Below are 17,398 nucleotides of genomic sequence, written 5' to 3'. Positions count from 1 at the left end.
GCCCCCTTCCTCAGACCTAGGTGCCCAGCCTCATCTTCCCCAGCACCCAGAGGTCCCAGCCCACAGCCACCTTTCCAGCATGTGTCCTCTGTCAGCGTGTCCCCTTGGAGTGCCAGTTCAGGGATATAGAAGTTGAGTTCAGCTCCTTCTGCAGGCAGTGAGGTTAGACAGAGTCCCATCAAGTTCAGCGAAGGTCCCCACCTGCACACCCACCCCACACACATTGTCACACCCCTGGGACCTACCCAGCCCTGACATCCTGTGCCCCAGAGGCACTTCCTGTGGTGATACTTCATCCCAGTTCCACAAGTCCATGGATGTCCGTTGTGAACGTACTGGGTCAGAAAAAAGGGGGGCCACAGGGTGAGCCGGTGACACTTAGGGACCCTGGAGTCTGAGCCCCATCCCTTGCTTCCCTCACAAGGAGGAGTCCAGGCCTCTGCTCCCTTCTTCCCGAGTGCCCTGAGATCTTGGCCTCTAGTGTCCTTTCCTCTCTGACCCAGGAGTGAGGGCCCCCAGACAACCAGACCCAGGAAACCAGGCCTCCAGACACCCGGTCTTCCAGCCCCCAGTTCATGGCTCACCTCTGGCAGGTCCTTCTGCCCCCGGCCGGGGGTCTCAGCCCCATTTCATACCATGCACCCCTCCCCTGGGGGCCTGAGCAGGGGGAGCGGATTTTCCAAGACGTCAGAGCTGGGGGTCGCAGTAGGGGTCGAGTTGCAGGGGCTGAGGCGTGGCCAAGCCATGTCACCCCCGCCCCACTCCCTTCTGGCCCCGGGGATGACCGCTGGCCTCCGGGGTAGCTTTGGGAGGCCGCTTTGGTTGTCCTGCTGCATGGCTGGCCTGGACTTGAACGGGAGCTTGGGAAACAGCAGGCTGGGTTGAGACCAGGGTGCAAGGGGTGTTTCCGGGGTGACAAGAGCCTAGCGGGGGGTGGACGGGTGGGCGGGACTGGGGACTTGATCCTGCGACATGGGAGGTGGTGGGGGAAGTGGGCCAGGGGTCAGCTGGGCTGTGCCAGGCTTATCTTCAACAGGAAGGGGGATTTCCGGCCAGACCCCCGGTCGACAGACGTCACAATTGGCAGGGGCCCTGTGGGGGATAGGTGGGGGTAGATCGACCTGGGATCCTCCACCAGGCCCAGTTCTCCCCTTCCTAGGGCTTTGAGGAGGATATTCTGGATGCTTCCAAGGACAGTAACAAAGTAAACAATAACAACAGTGATAGTAATAGCTGACATTTACTGGGGGCTCACTGCATATCACCAAAACTGTGGGCCTTTGTTTAATCCCCTGAAGAAGTAAGTATTAGTCTTATCCTGATTTTATGAACGGGGAAATTGAAGAGGATTATTCCTACTTTTCTTCATCTCCAGAATCTGCCCTTTCATGCTATAATAGTTCAGGACAAATGGGGAGAATTTGAGTAGGAACTGAATATGAGATAGAGAATGGATCATTTTCTTGGATGTGATAATGCTATTATAATATGAAATGCTATTTCTAAAAAATGCAGGTATTTACAAACAACAAAGGCCCACAGTTCTTTAGGGGTAAAGTGTTATATCTGTAACTTTTCCAATGATTCAGCAAAACCAAACCAAACCATGTATACTTGCAACATATACATACACACATGCAGTATTTGGAACATACAATTAGAAAATTGTTGTTTATCTTAAGTTCAAATTTAGCTAAGTGTCTTGTATTTTTATTTTCTAAATCTGGCAACCCTACACCCTGGTTGCTTGACTTCAGAACCTATGTTTTTTCTATCCTGCAATATTGATAAGTAGATATTATCATTAAAAATAACTCCTTTAAGACTCACAGACTTAGAAAACGAACTTATGGTTGCTGGGGGAGGGGGGGGAAGGGATAGTTAGGGACTTTGGGAAGGCCATGGACACACTGCTATATTTAAAATGGATAACCAACAAACACCTATTGTATAGCACATGGAACTCTGCTCAATGTTATGTGCCAACCTGGATGGGAGGGGGGGCGGTTGGGGGAAAATGAATATATGTATATGTATGGCCGAGTCCCTTTGCTGTTCACCTGAAACTACAAATTGCTTATCGACTATACTCCAATACAAAAATTTTGTGCTAAAACATTTTTTTTTAAGAATCACCTCTTTAATGTGGACCTTTTTCAGCATTCACCTAGTTTGATTATTAACCACTTGCCATTCTGGAGGGTGTGGGCACTGCCTTTCTGTGTTACACAAAGGAAACTGGGCCTCAAGAGGAAGAGCTACTCACTAGGTCACAGTGTGTGGCTGGTGCTGGGATTGGACCCAGTGTTGGTTGAACCACAGAGCCCTCAGAAGTCATTGGTCCCTCCATCCATCTAACCCAGGGGTCTGAAAGGAATCTTGTATCTGCTGTGCCCCACCAGGCCTGGGGCCTCCTCTCCTTGAAGCTGGTCTCTCTCCATGTCTTCCTGCCCTGGGTTGGTGTCCTCTGTTGTACCAAGCCTGACTCTTGGTTGTGGGATCTTAGTTCCCTGACCAGGGATTGAACCCTTGCCCTTGACAGTTAAAGTGTGGAATCCTAACCACTGGACCACCAGGGAAGTCCCCCAAGTCTCTTCTGGTGTCTCAGTCCCTCTCCATCTCTAAGTGTTCCTATCTCTCTCCCTACCTGCTTACCTGTTTCCATCTCTTTCCCTCTCCGGACTTTTCCCCCAACTCCCTTTCCTGTTGTACTGCCTCTGACCCACCACTGTTTTCTTCCTCTTTTCTTCTCACCCCCACCCCTCAGTCTCTGCTCACTACATTCCCTTCATCTCTGTCCATCTGTCTCTCGCCCCCATTGATCTCTCCCCTTGGGACTTGAATGCATGTTTAAAACCCTCCTTTCTGGAATCATTCACATCTCCTCCCTTGCTTGCAGTGAATAGAAGGGGTTTAGGAGAAAGGAAGGGCTAGTGATATGGGGATGGGGTTTGAGGGTTCTGGAGCTGGGTGGTCCAGCCAGGTGGCAGGGGGCTGAAGGGCACTTCCTGTCATTGAAAGGAGGCCCTCACCCCTCTCGCCAGACTGGAAAATGTGACGTCAGAGTGGGCAGTAAGGGAGGAAGACCGGAACAGAGGAAATCTGACACCTCTCCTGGGTGACTGGCTTCCTGAGAAGCCTTGGTATTGTTTCTCCCCTCCCAATCTGGGGTTCTGATGGCTATGCCCCTGGGAGACCCTTGTCCCCTCCCCACGCCATCTCCCTCCTTTGGCTGGTCACTGCTCCAACCTCCTTCTGAACCCGTTTTCTCTAAAGTGCAAATCTGTGACGCCAGTCCCCTGCTTGAGCTTTGTCTCAGCTTCTCACAGCTGGCTGTTGCCTTCAGGGTCAAGTCTAAGCTTTCAGTCTGGCATTCAAGGTCCTGACACTTATTTCTGACAGGCAGAGACAAGCTCGGAGCTGGGGAACAGGAGCTGGGGAGAGACTTACAGATGGAAAGAGAGGAGAGACTCAGAGACATTTACAAAGAGACAAGAAGCAGAGGGGGACTCAAGAGAAACAGGAGGCATAAACATTCAGAGAGACAGCAGAGGTCGACTAGGTTTTGGCAGAGTGAAGAAACTGGAAAAGTCTGAGAGACCTAAAGGGTGAGAACGGCAGAGATAAGGAGAGAGAATGATATTAACAGGAAGAGAATGAAAGAGTTTCAGAAATGGCCAGTGCCTTCAGGAAGCCTTCTTGGACTCCTCGGGATGGTTCCCCATCCCAACCCTGATAACTCTGGGCTGTCATTGTCTGGCAATGGCTCTATCTCTGCCACTGAACCATTAGCTAGGAACACTGTTACCACGGTATCCACACACTGTCCAGGTCCTTGATGAAAATGGATGAATGAATGAAAGCCTGGAAAGCTCTGAGCTCCAGAAGGGTAGGGCCCAGAAGACCCACTACCTTGGTGCTGAGAACACAGGGTGGAATCAGAAGACCACTGGGGTGAGCCTCCACTTGGCTTTGACCTTGCGCTAAGACTCTACTTCCTCCTCTGAGGAATGGGCTGCACTCAGTGTATACTTAGAGGTTTCAAGAAGATCTAACGGGCAGGTAGCAGCATTGAAAACACCCATCTGCATGTTTATGTAAACTTTCAAGGCTCCCCACTGTCTCCAGAGTGGGGGATGCTAAGCCCGGCTCTCCAAAGAGTGCTTCCAAGCCTAGCCAAGGATGGAAATGAACGTAAATTTATTGAAACTGGTGTTGGGGAGGATGGGTGGGTAGACAGTTGAGGGTTTTCCAAAGAACTGTGGGGAGGAACCAGCGCCCGGCCGGATGGGAGCGGGTGCCTGGCCACAGACCCTATCTCAGGCCCAATTTCTTCTTCTCCTTCTGCTTCTTGCGCACCACGTCCAGGTTCCGGTCCTTCCACATGCTCTTGCGCAGCTTGATGGGGCGTGAGCCCACATACTTCCCTGTGGGAAGAGAGGGTTCAAGGTCAGGCTCAGACCAGATGCCTGCCATGCCCAATGACCCTAGGGAGACCGCACTCACCATTCATCTCACGCATGGCGCGCACATAGTCACTGGGGTCCTTAAAGCTGACGAAGCCATAACCCTTGGTCTTGCCCGTGCGCTTGTCACGGATCACCTTAGCCTTAAGGAAGGATGGGAAGCGGCTGAAGGCTCGGGCCAAGATGTCATCGTTCACTTCGTTGCCCAGGTCCCCACAGAAGATCCGGAAGTCATCTGGGGTTGGGAGAGGGAAGATCAGAGGATACACATGTGTGGCCCAGGGTCTGTCTTACTGAAATGATCCCACCTTCTCTGGGAGCATCCCCCAAGCCCTCTTCCCTCTGTATCCCAGCAGTCTCGACCTGAGGTCCTCTTAGTTATAACAGCCAACACCTGGATAGTATATACCCTGTGCTAGACTCTCTGCAATAGCACCCCACTCCAGTCCTCTTGCCTGGAAAATCCCATGGGTGGAGGAGCCTGGTAGGCTGCAGACCCTGGGGTCGCTGAGCGATTTCACTTTCACTTTTCACTTTCATGCACGGGAGAAGGAAATGGTAACCCACTCCAGTGTTCTTGCCTGGAGAATCCCAGGGACGGGGGAGCCTGGTGGGCTGCCGTCTATGGGGTTGCACAGAGTTGGACACGACTGAAGTGACTTAGCAGCAGACTCTCTGCAAAGCATCCATAAAGTTTTCACATACCTGGCATTCCCAACAGCCCTATATGCCAAGGTACAGAGAGGTCAAGTCACCTGCCCAAAGTTAATCAGCAAGCAGCAGAGCTAGGACAAGAACTCAGGCATCTATCTGGCTCGAGAGCCTTCACTTTCAACTAACGGCACTGCCCTGCCCCACCCCAGGGCCACCTCACCCACTCCGGTGATGAAGCCCCTACCTCTGTCATTACAGCCCTGGCCTGTCCTCTGAGCCCCCAGCATCCTTTGGCCTCCTGAACACCTCTCCATGGACACTCCCTGGGCCCCTGACACCCACTGGTTCCCATAATGGCACCCCAGGAACGCAGACTTCATCCTCAGCTCTGCCTCCTCTGCAAAGCCCACTCTGATCCCGTTTGAGTCCCTGAAACCTGAACACACTGCCTCATTCTTCTCCAAGGTCAACTTCAGCTGCCATTTTTGGATAAACCTCCTGGGCTGAGCCTGGTCTTGACCAAATGTGCTCAAGCTCAAAGAATCCCTTCCCCCACGAGTATATACTATTACTATCTCCTTGCTGGAAAACAAGGCTTGAAAGGCGGAGTGACGTGTCCAAGGTCACAGAATTAGGGTCTACCGCCTAGCCACCTCTGGGCCAGTGCTGTAAAGGAGTGGGGTGGGACTTAGGCTCCTTTCCTTAGCTACCACTGTGGTTGCCTCATAGCTTTGGTGGTGACTGAGGGCACTCTTGAACAAGTTAGGTCACCCCAGGCAGAAGTAATCTGACAAACTTAAGAGGGTAGGACCATCCATAAACCAACTGATCTGAACATTTCAAAAGACTATTATAAGTGAGACAAAGCAGCGAGAGGGAGACAATTCTCTTTAAAAGATAATCCAGTGACACAAAACTGCATGCCTCCTGGTTTAGGGGAAAAACAGCTAAAAGGAAACAGTTTGGAGACAACTGGGAAAATCACAATATAAACAGAATATGAGATAACACAGAGTTACTGTTAATTGTCTTAGATGTGTTAACCATGTAATGATATGAAAGAAAATATTACTTTTCTTAGGAGATGAATATTAAGGTATTTAGGAGTGAAGTGATAACCTCATTTATAATTTACTTCACATGATTGAGCAAAAACCAAAAAATGATACACATGGAGGGTTACAGTGAAGATATCAAAATGTTAATTGCTGAATCTAGGTGGTTGATATATAGTTAACTGTGCAAAATTTAAAATTTTGTGAGAAATTTTGATTATATTTGATTATATTCTTTGCAGCCAAAGATGAAGCTCTATACAGTCAACAAAAACAAGACCAGGAGCTGACTGTGGCTCAGATCATGAACTCCTTATTACCAAATTCAGACTTAAATTGAAGAAAGTAGGGAAAACTGCTAGACCATTCAGGTATGACCTAAATCAAATCCCTTAAGATTATACAGTGGAAGTGAGAAATAGATTTAAGGGCCTAGATCTGATAGATAGAGTGCCTGATGAACTATGGAATGAAGTTTGTGACATTGTACAAGAGACAGGGATCAAGACCATCCCCATGGAAAAGAAATACAAAAAAGCAAAATGGCTGTCTGGGGAGGCCTTACAAATAGCTGTGAAAAGAAGAGAAGTGAAAAGCAAAGGAGAATGGGAAAGATATAAGCATCTGAATGCAGAGTTCCAAAGAACAGCAAGAAGAGATAAGAAAGCCTTCTTCAGCGATCAATGCACAAAAAGTTAGGGAAAAAAAAGAATGGTCTTTCTCCTTTAACAAGCCAGGCACCTCATGAATGAAATGGGCCAGAGGTCCTACGCACCAATCCCCTTTACCCAGTTCTGTTCAGTGGCTGGGTGAGGGCCTGCCCCTGAGCCATAGTCTGGCTCTCCAGGAGGTGGGCTAACAACAGTGCTGCCCTACAGTGAGGTGTGGAGCTACCCAGCTAACCTTCCTGGGCTGAGCAGCACAGACCCTGCACTCGAGCCCACTCACCTGCATCCCACTCTAGCAGGCTGGGGTCTTCCCAGCTGCTCCCAGCTGCTGTGCGAATGCAGCGCTTCAGTTTCTCTGGTTTCCCTTTCTTCTTGTCCTCACTCAGAGGTTCTGGCACCTACAGAGGGAAGGAAGGGTGCAAAGGGCTAGATCTGAGTCTCTTGGGCCCATCTGCCCTCTTGAGGCTCTTCCATTTGGTCCCCCTAGTTCTCCTGTCTCCATAGTTAAAGCACAGGATATGCTTCTGGGCGTCAGGTGTATGTGTGTCTGCCTCTCTCTTCCCCATGTTCTCCCAAACCTTCCAATTTCCTGGGTCTCTCGTACCTCCATGGACAGAAGATGACCTGTGTTTCTGTGTGGGGAAGCCCATGGGCTGTTGTCTGCCCATCCAGCCCTTTCTGTCCCCCACTACTCTGCTCCCTGCTTACCTCAAGAGCCATGAGGCCAGGGGGTGGCTCAGGCCGAGGTGGCCGGGGTCTCGGACGCAGGGACAGGAGCTCAGGAATGCGCAGTGGGGGCAGTAAGCCTCGCACAACTTCCAGCGGGAGGGGCAGGGGTTCAGGCTCAGGCAGAGGCATGGCCAGGGCCAGTGGCAGGCTGGGCCCAATGACTGCAGGGCCAGCTGGGGCGGCCCCGGCTCCCACCGCCACCGCTGCGCTAGCCTCCTCCAGCCCGGCTGCTGCTGCCACCACAGCCTCTTCCTTCTCTTTCAGGCCCAACCCCAGGCCTAGGCCCAGCTCTCGGGGTGTTGCTGGCTCTTCCTGCAGGCAAAAGGAGGGCATGAGGGGGGCAAAATCATAGGCTCAGACCTCCCTCTCATCCTTGTCCTGTACAACAGAGCAAGGGCACCAGGGCCAGAGAGCAGGCAAGAGACACTAGGACAGGGATCAGTGTCTCTGTTCCTGTCAGAACAACACAGGGATAGAGAAACAGGCAGAGAGACAGACAAACACAGGGACCAAAGAATAAATAAAGACAGAAAAAGAGAGGGACAATCAAAGGAAAAATAGTGATACACAAAGAGAAATGCACCTATAATTTGTGTTTTCTCTCTAAACTTCCCTCAAAAAAAAAAAAAGAAAGAAAAAAATTAAATGATATGGCCACAGGAAGAAACAGGGAAAGACAGAGGCAGAGACATGTAAAGCTGGGGAAAGGCAGACTTGGTGGACACAGCTCATCAGGCCAGGATGAGAGTTTCTGTCCACCGCACCTGACCCTCAGTTCCCTGACCAACTCACCAGAGGAGGCCTCAGAGCAGCCATGGAGCCCAAGGGTGGTCCGGGGGCCCGAGCCATTGGTGGCAGCATCATAGGTGGTCCAGGGGGCCCAGGCAGGGGGGGGCCCACGAGGGCCTGGTGAGGGGGCCGCAGGGCCATAGGGCGGGGCCCAGCTGCTGCAGAGGCAAGAGCACAATCTGTCAGGGTGTTAGTGGGGGAGCTGGAGGACTTGGGGAGGAGTTATGTGGCAGGGATGATGACCTTGGCCCCCTCACCTGCTCTCTGCAGCACGTGAGGGACGAAGGCTGGACGCAGAATAGTGGCACTCTGGGGGGCCACAGCTGTGGGAGAGATGAGGGTGTGTGTCAAGGGGGACTGGGGCACTCAGGGCAAGGTATGCGCCTGTGGGTGCTCTGAGCACCCAAGAAATTCTGCCGAAGAGCCTGGGGAACCCTCTGGGAGATGCGGAGTCCTTTTCATTTGTTCATTCAGCAAAACACTTACCACTGATGATCTCCTCTGGGCCCGGCCCTGTCCTGGGCAATGCTAGGGGCACACCTAAAGACCACAGGCCCTAGGGGAGCTCTTGGTCCAGAGCAGGAAAGAACATACTCATCACCAGAGTGACAGCCAGAGTGATCAGGGCCGGACGGGGGAAGCCCAGGCAGGGTGACTGAGGCTGGCAGTAGGGAGCTCAGAAGAGGGACATCAGGAGGACTAGAGAAAGCTTCTGGCAGAAAGGGACCTGTGAGCTGAGACCCAAAGGATAATGAAGAGCTGGTAATGCAAAGGCTAAGTTTGGAAATATTACTGGCAAGGAGAATGCTTATAAACAAAACCTTTCCCTCTTTAGTTTAGCCTAATTCCAATAGGGGAAGTCAGGAGGTGGAGAGCATCATAAGAGGATGGTCAAGCGGTCAGTAGGCATCCAAGCATAGTCTTGGTGGCTGAAAGACTGTTTCAGTGGTTGTTCTCCGGAGGGTACTAGGTGCCACAGCAGGGCTGGAAGCTGGGCAGGGTGACTAGGTCAGATTTGCACTTTCATCAAAATCATACTAAAGTATAGGAGATACTAAACCTCAGATATCAGGTAAAAGAGTCTATCAGGATTTAAGTGACATAATTAACAAGTTTGATCTAATGAGATGACACCAGAACATCACAGAACACATATCCTTTTCCTACAGGTAAGGAAGTTAATGTCACAAAAATTGACTGTGTGTATAAAAGTCATCTCAACAACATGAAGAGTGTCCTGTGGAGACAATATGTTTTGGTTAGATAGATTTTGGTTTAGTTGATAGGTTTGGAAGGTTAAAAGTTGGGTGACAATGAGCAGGAGAGGGAAGGGACCTCAACAAGAGCCTTGCTGGCAAATCCCAGCAATGTCTGGGGCTCCAGGGAAGGAAATGGGGATCTCTCTCCACAAGGGGCCGACTAATGTAAGGTCTTGACTGTCAGGTGAGGACCATAGGTGCATGTTTGATGGTCTGGTTTGTTCATCCCATCAACAGAGACATGTAATGTGTACAAGATGGCAGGCACTCTCACAGACATTAGATTTTAGAGGAAGCAAAAGATGATAATCATAGTAAACAAGTAAGTTGTATAACTTGTTATAAGGCTATATAGCTTTATAGCACATGAAGCGCTATGAAGAAACAGCAAAGAATATGGATTAGGAGTCACAATAAAGGGGCTGGTTTGCAATGACCCAGTAACTAAGGCCAAATTAAAGAAGTACATGATTAGGTTTATGCTTTAGAAAGACAATGATATCTTGGGGATGAAATGGAGAGGGTGAACAAGAGTTAAAACAAGAGTGCTTGGTGAAATGTGGGATTCTCTGGCCTCAGACCTACCTGCTCGCCGCAGGAACATGGCTTCTCGAGCCTCTGGACTGTCCAGGTGACTCCGATCACCAGGGCCAAAGCCAACTGTTGGGAGGGGAGTGATGAGGATGGCGGGGGAGGGGAGGAGAGTCCCATGCTTCCCTTTTTACCACCCTGCTTCCCTCGTCCCACCACTCCTTACTTACCTGGACCCACAAAAGGTGGGCCACCCACCATGGGAGGAACCACTGTGGCTGCAGCGGCTGCTCGGGCCTCCAGAGTCTGTTGGACCTGTTGGATGGGGGTTGGAGTGAGGGGTCTGACTCAGTGCCCCCAAGCTGCCTGGCAGGCTCACCTGGGAACCAAGGGTTTTGTTCTTTGCACTGTGTGGCTCTCTCTCAAACTTCAGGTCTCAGCTAAAACATCACTTTTCAGAAAGGCTTCTGGGATCACACTAGCTCAAGATGTCCTTAGTCCCTCCCTGGTGCAACATCTTTCATCATCCTGCTTCATCTTCCCCAAAGCACTCAGCACTACCTGAAATTATGTCCAGCTTGTCCTCCTCATCTCCCATGCCACCACCCTGCTCCAAGCCACCAGTATCTCTTGCCTAGAGTATGATGGTAGCCTCTTCCCTAGACTGCTTGATTCTGCCCTGGCCCCCTACAATCTGTCTTCTAAACACAGCCAAAGTGACCCTGGTGACATCTAAGTTGGACCATATCACCCCAATGCTCAAAATCCTTCAACTGCTTCTCATCCCAGGAGTAAAAACCAAGGTCCTTCTGGTGATCCACAAGGTCCTACTAGATCTGTCTCTGCCACTTCTCTGTCCATATCTCCTCCTGTCCTCTCCCTTGCTCACTCCATTCCAGCCACCCTGTTGTCCCTGCTCGTCCTTGAACACATCAGGTATGCACCTACTTCAAGGCCTTTGCAGATCAACAGTTGTCTGGGAATACTCTTTTCCCAGATATCTGCATAGTTCCCTCCATCATGCTCTTTATATCTTTGCTTAGATATCACCTCCTCAGAAAGGTCTTCCCTGACCATGCTGATAAAATTCTGCCCTTCTTAATCTACTTTAATCTGTCTCTCCACAGTAAAATAGAAACTCCAAAAAGGTAGTGAATGTTTCTGTTTCATTCTCTGCTATATGTCTAGGGCCTAGATTAGCACCTGGCACAGAAGAGGCACCAGAAAATTATTTGTTGAGAGAATGAACAAGTTTCATTTACTTCTTCACTTTTTGGTAATCTCTTTATCCACTAGTCACATATAGTTAAATATGGAGAACTTGAATGTGATTAATGAGACTGAGGAACTATGTAACTCTAATATGAATTTTAAATAAATACAGGACATTTCCATCATTGCAGAAAGTTCTACTGGCCACCATGATCTAGAATAAAAGCATGCAAAGGGCTGAATTATTGTCTCAGTCGTTACTGAGCCCTCTGTGTCTGACACCTAAAATATTTGTCATGCTAATTAATCAACAGGCCAGCATGTCAAAAGCTCTCTGTATACAAACTAGTGTCTGAGGCACTGTGCTCTCTTCTATGCCTTATTTCAGCCGTACCTGCTGGTATGTGTTGGTCGCGATAATTGGGCGGATCACAGGAGCTGCTGGGACTTGCATCGCTTCAACCGTGGGGACTGTGGGCACCGCAGGCACGGCAGTTGGAATTCCTGTTACGGGAGCCCCCAGAACTTCCTGCTCAAACCTGGGAAGGCAGGACAGACACCACAACTCAGGACCTTGCACCAATTCTGAAACGGTGGGTATATCGCGACAGCGCCTTCACCCCTGCCGACCTCTCCTCCTTAACTCTCGTCCCCACAATTCCGAAAGTCCTATTTCCCCAAGACAGAACTATATATCGAGTCTATGGTGGCCTGGAGGCTCCAGGGCTCGACAACTCTGACTCTAGGACCGCTTTTATCGCTCCCTATCGCGGGCCTTACAGGGCCATCTCCGCCTCCATCTCCTTCAAGCGTTCCTCGCCGCTCTTTCCCGGGATGCCGGCACCAGGGCACGGAACCACAGGTCCTCCTGCACCCGGGAGGCCCGGGGCTGGCCCCGCTCCGGCCATCGCTGCTGCCGTCGCTGTCTCCGGTACTACCGCCTCAGCTCTGTCCCCTCCGCCGGTTCCGCTGTATACTCTGTGGCTACGTCAGGGTGGGCGCCCGCGGATGACGTACCAGCGAAAGCGACGGGCGCCGATACATGACATAATGCGTCAACAGGGCTGGCCTTTGGAGTGAGGGCCAATGAGAACCTGGCCTCACCCAGAGGGCCCGCCCCCAAAGGAAAATATAGGCCAGTCAGAGTGCCGAAGAAAGGAGTCAAGGGAAGAAACTGCGTTTAGGGGAGTGCAACCCAGAGAGACGGCCACGCCTTCATGGGGAAATACGGCCCGCCCCTAAAGTGAAGACAAGCTTTGAGAACTCCGGGAAGTTCGGAGGTTCCTCCGGTGCCACTGCGAGACCCGTTCCGGAAATTTTAAAACACAGTGACATCCCAGTCACCCCAGGGCAGGATGGGGCTGGAGACAGCTGGAAGCCGTGGTTGCCCACTTTCGGACATGCTACGAGTGAATTCCAGAAAAACCAGGACCATGATGTGGGAATTTCAGAGGAGGCGCCTGACCCAGGCTTCCTGGAGGAGGAGGTGACACCTGAAGACTTCTGCTAGATAAAATGAGTATAGAGATTCTGGGTAGAAGGAATAGTTCATGCAAAGGCCAAGAGACAGTAGTCAAATATGTCAACTCAGAAGGTCACGTGTATAGTTTTGGTGTTTGTGCTTTCTTGAGACACAGCTCTCTCTCTCTCTCTCTTTAGTCTTCAAGATGTTTTACGAATATTTTCAAAACTACACAATAGTAAAGAGAATAATATAACGAACATCCACGTGCCTCTCAAGAATTTACTAAAATTTTACCCTTCTTGTTTTGTCTATACATTTTTTCTCTTTACATTATAGCAAATTGAAGACATCTGTCAATTCCCCTGTACTTGCTTCATAATGTGTAACAGATAAGATGTCTGTTAAATAAGGAGTATTTAAAAGAAAAAAATACCATCTTCTAATAGGAAACTGCCCTATTATCTCACACCTAGATTGCATTCTATTTCCCCTGCCTCAAAATGTCATTATATTACAAAAGTATTGTAAAAATCAGGATCCAAGTAAGGCCCCCATTTCATTTGGTCAGTGAGTCAGTCTCCTTCACCCCCTATCCCACCCCTTACAACTCAGTTTTACTGGCTGCCTTGGTTCCTTGAAGTCCCGGTTTGAATCAGCATAAATGAGTGATTTGTTAAAATAGTTTGGTTGCTTCTGTGCTAGAGATATTATAAGAAGAGAATAAGATACCTTCAAAACTATTAACTAGAGTCCATACTTTAGTCAGTTTTCCTACTGTTTACCTTATCTATTTTCTGTTCAAGCATTCCTTCCAGAATAACACATAACATATTGTTGTTATGTTTCCTTAAGCTCTTCTTGCCAGTGACAATTTCTCTTTCTTTTTTCATGACTTTGATAGTTTTGAGGAGTACTGGTCATGTATTTTGTAGAATATTTCACATTTGGGCCTCTCTGATGTTTTTCTCATTATTAGGCTGAGGTTATATTTTTTTGAGGCAGAGGGGGAAGACCACAGAGGTGAAGTGCAATTCTTATCATATCAAGGGGACACACTGTCAACATGAATTATTATTAACTTTAATCTCCTGAAGTAGCACCTGTCAGGCCTCTACTATAAAGTTACTTAAAAAAAAAGAAACCTCCCTTTTCAACTCTCTTGCAGTGTTGATGGCAATGTAAAGTGATACAGCCACTACGGAAGACAGTATGAAGATTCCTTAAAAAAACTAGGAATGAAACTACCATATGACCCAACAATACCACTACTTGGCATGTATCCTGAGAAAACCATAATTGAAAAAGACACATGTACCCAATGTTCATTGTAGCACTATTTACAATAGCTAGGACATGGAAGCAACAGAGATGTCCATCAACAGATGAATAGAAAAAGCAGCTGTGGTGCATAAAAGGAACACATTTGAGTCAGTTCTATGAGTTGGATGAAGCTAGTGCCTATTATGCAAAGGGAAGTAAGAAAAGAGGAAAACAAATATCATATATTAACATATATACATATGAAATCTAAAAAAATGGTACTGATGAATCTATTTGCTGGGCAAGAATAGACACTTGGACCTAGAGAACAGACTTGGTGTCATGCAGGGGGAGGGGAAGGAGAGAGTGCCACGAATGGAGAAAGTAGCATGGAAACATAAACACTACCGTATGTAAAACAGACAGCCAATGGGAATTTGCTGTATGACTCAGGAACTCAAACCAGGGCTCTGTGACAACCTGGAGCAGTGGGATGGGGTGAAAGGAAGGAGGGAAGTTCAAGAGGAAGGGGACATATGTATAACTGTGTATGATTCATCTTGATGTATGGCAGAAACCAACACAGTATTGTAAAGCAATTATTCTTCAATTAAAACAAAAAACCGAAAACCTTTTCAAGCTCTTTGTTTTGCATAGGGGATGTCTAGTCTACCCCCTTCATTTAATTATTAAATCATTTGTATCAATGTGGACTCATGGATATCTTATACTTTTGGTTATTATTCAATACTTATTTTGTTGCTCAAATTGTTTCAGCTTTTAAGTCTTTTTTTTGACCTGAAAAATGTCCTTCTCTTTATCTTCCTCATTTTTTCTCTTCTCTTTCTCCTCCAGATCCTCTCTGTCTCTCTTTTCCCCTATTTGTTGGAGAAACTGATCACTTGTCCTGTTGGATTTCTCATATTTTGGATTTAACTGATTACATTGTTTCACTTGTTCCTCTCCCTTTCTTGACAGAAGCTTGATTAGATTTAGATTTAATTTTGTAAAAGAATGCTTAAGAGGTAGTGCTGTTATAAAGTAGCCATTGAATCCTACATGTAGCTCAGTCGGGTAAAGGAATCTGCCTGCAATGCAGGAGACCCAGGTTCGATCCCTGGATTGGGAAAATCCCATGGAGAAGGAAATGGCTACCCACTCCAGTATTCTTGCCTGGAGAATCCCATGGAGGAACCTGGCAGGTTACAGTCCATGGGGTCGCAAGAGTTGGACATGACTTAGTGACTAAACCACCACCAGTCCTGTCAGGAGCCGGTGGTGGCTGGTCCTGCTTCAGTGATGCCAAGATTGATCAGCAGTGTCATCCTGATCATCCATTTAAAAAAGCTCAATCAGCCCTTCCAGTCCTTCCATTAAGTTTTAGCAGCACTTGATCATCATCACCTGTATCCATTATGTCATTAATGTATTGAAGATAGTGATTTTCAAATTTTATTATTCTAAAATCATTAGCGACTTTTATAAACTTCCTCTTTTCAGAACTTGGGTTACTTTTTCACAAACAGGAAAGAAGACAGAAAATGCCTGAGTTGGTTACTAGCACCTTTCAAAGGACCAATGAGGTATATGTGTATGAATATCAATATAAACTTACATTTTCAAACATTTATTTATGTGCTTACATTTATTTACGTGCTTCAAGTCATTCTAATTGCTGCTCAAAATGTCCCATCTTTAGCTGATATGTATGGATACATAGATGCAGAATTTTCGATACAATTTCAAATGGTTTACTGAAGTATTTGAATCTTCCTAGAGTCAATCCAGAGAAGGCAATGGCACCCCACTCCAATACTCTTGCCTGGAAAATCCTATGGACGGAAGAGCCTGGTAGGTTGCAGTCCATGGGGTTGTTAAAGAGTCAGACACGACTGAGTGACTTCCCTTTCACTTTTCACTTTCATGCATTGGAGAAGGAAATGGCAACCCACTCCAGTGTTCTTTCCTGGAGAATCCCAGGGATGGGGGAGCCTGGTGGGCTGCTGTCTATGGGGTCGCACAGAGTCGGACACGACTGAAGTGACTTAGCAGCAGCAGCAGAGTCAATCCATGGACCATGGCTGGGGTAAGGACTCCTGTTCTATGTATAAACTGAGTTCCTATCCATCATCAGTCAAGGATGTTTTCATTTAAATGCAAGCCAAATTCCTTTGGGTATGATATATAAAAATAACTATAAAGGTTAGCTGTATACTTTCAAAAGATCTTGACCCTGTGTAGTATTGCATTATATGTTTAGTTCACATATCTGTTTGATTTAATGTGGTTTTTATGAGATTTATTATAGAATAATTTCTTTTCTTTTTAATAACTATTTAGTAGCTTTGGCTTATCTTTCATATGCCAAGGAAAAACCATTGAATTTTATTTAGTACACAAATTGATTAATGTGGAACCATGTTGAGTATTGTTTTGGAATACATATATTTAGATACATATCTTTCCAAAATATGACCCCTCCTTTTTTTTCATTTAGTCTCCTACTGATGTAACAAAGATTTATTAAACACACAGGCTGGAAGTGCAATTCATTGACCGCTAGGACAACTACTTTTCCTTGTCCTGGCTGTGAGCATGATGTGGATCTTGGAAAATGGGGAATCAATGGTCTATTTTGAAATTTCACTTGGGAAATTATTGTTGAAAGATAACGGCAGGCAGCCAGGGCAGCCACGGCCAGTATGTCTGACCTTTGTAAACCATCGCCTCAAGAATCCACACAAAGTTGCATGGACTGTAGTGCAAACTACTGCAATGAATGCTTCAAAATGTATCATCCTTCTGGGTACTGTAAAAGCACAGCGTGAGTATGTGGGCCCAACTACAAATTTTAGATTCAAGGTAAGTGAAGTTTCTATTAAGATAGAGTAGTAAACTTAATGGGCTTGCCTGATGGTTTGGAGGTAAAGAATCCACCTGCAGTGCAGGAGACTTGGGTTCATCCCTGGGTCTGGAAGATCTCCTGGGGAATGAAATGCAACCCACTTGAGTTATTCTTGCCTGGGAAATCCCATGAACAAGAGAAGCCTGGTGGGCTACAGTCCATGGGGTTGCAGAGTCGGACATGACTTAGTGACTAAGCATCAGCCACCTCTTTATACTGACTGCTGAGTCCTTTGACTCAATCCCAGTAGTTTTAGAGTACTTCCTTGCTGCTGGCACAAAATGCTTCATACTCATTTTGCACATTTCTTTCCTCAGACTAGAATCAGTTATTTCCCCAAGGATCCTTTGTTCCTTTGAGTCAGAAGTGGTACTTAGAGACCACAACCTGGGCATGAGGGTTACT

The 17,398-nt window shown here is 47.7% G+C and overlaps 1 protein-coding gene across 3 annotated transcripts; it reads right to left on the bottom strand.

Moving 5' to 3' along the window:
• RBM42 (RNA binding motif protein 42) lies at nt 4,184-12,410 on the bottom strand. Of its 3 annotated transcripts, none has more exons than XM_018063365.1 (10): nt 12,144-12,405; nt 11,758-11,902; nt 10,382-10,466; nt 10,206-10,280; nt 8,619-8,684; nt 8,365-8,540; nt 7,552-7,884; nt 7,124-7,241; nt 4,507-4,701; nt 4,184-4,427 (listed from the first exon to the last, which is right to left on the bottom strand). In XM_018063365.1, exons 1-10 carry the CDS (start codon nt 12,269-12,271, stop codon nt 4,315-4,317), a joined length of 1,434 nt encoding a protein of 477 aa, XP_017918854.1. In that variant the 5' UTR covers nt 12,272-12,405; the 3' UTR covers nt 4,184-4,314. The 3 variants fall into 3 exon arrangements, with proteins under 3 accessions (XP_017918854.1, XP_017918856.1, XP_017918855.1); XM_018063366.1 differs by having other exon boundaries at nt 4,315-4,427; nt 8,365-8,519; nt 12,144-12,387; XM_018063367.1 differs by lacking the exon at nt 8,619-8,684 and having other exon boundaries at nt 8,365-8,519; nt 12,144-12,410.

Source organism: Capra hircus, chromosome 18 (genome assembly GCF_001704415.2).
Source record: "Capra hircus breed San Clemente chromosome 18, ASM170441v1, whole genome shotgun sequence".
In the NCBI taxonomy this organism is placed as follows: Eukaryota; Metazoa; Chordata; class Mammalia; order Artiodactyla; family Bovidae; genus Capra; species Capra hircus.
This window is presented reverse-complemented; position numbering and strand designations above follow the sequence as displayed.

Excerpts from the sequence above, each read along its gene's own strand:
- RBM42 (XM_018063365.1), bottom strand. The coding sequence starts at position 12,271 with ATGGCCGGAGCGGGGCCAGCCCCGGGCCTCCCGGGTGCAGGAGGACCT. Across the intron at positions 8,541-8,618 it reads TCACGTGCTGCAGAGAGCAG|ATTGTGCTCTTGCCTCTGCA; the intron begins GTGAGGGGGCCA and ends ACACCCTGACAG. Across the intron at positions 7,242-7,551 it reads CTGGCCTCATGGCTCTTGAG|GTGCCAGAACCTCTGAGTGA; the intron begins GTAAGCAGGGAG and ends TTCCCTCTGTAG.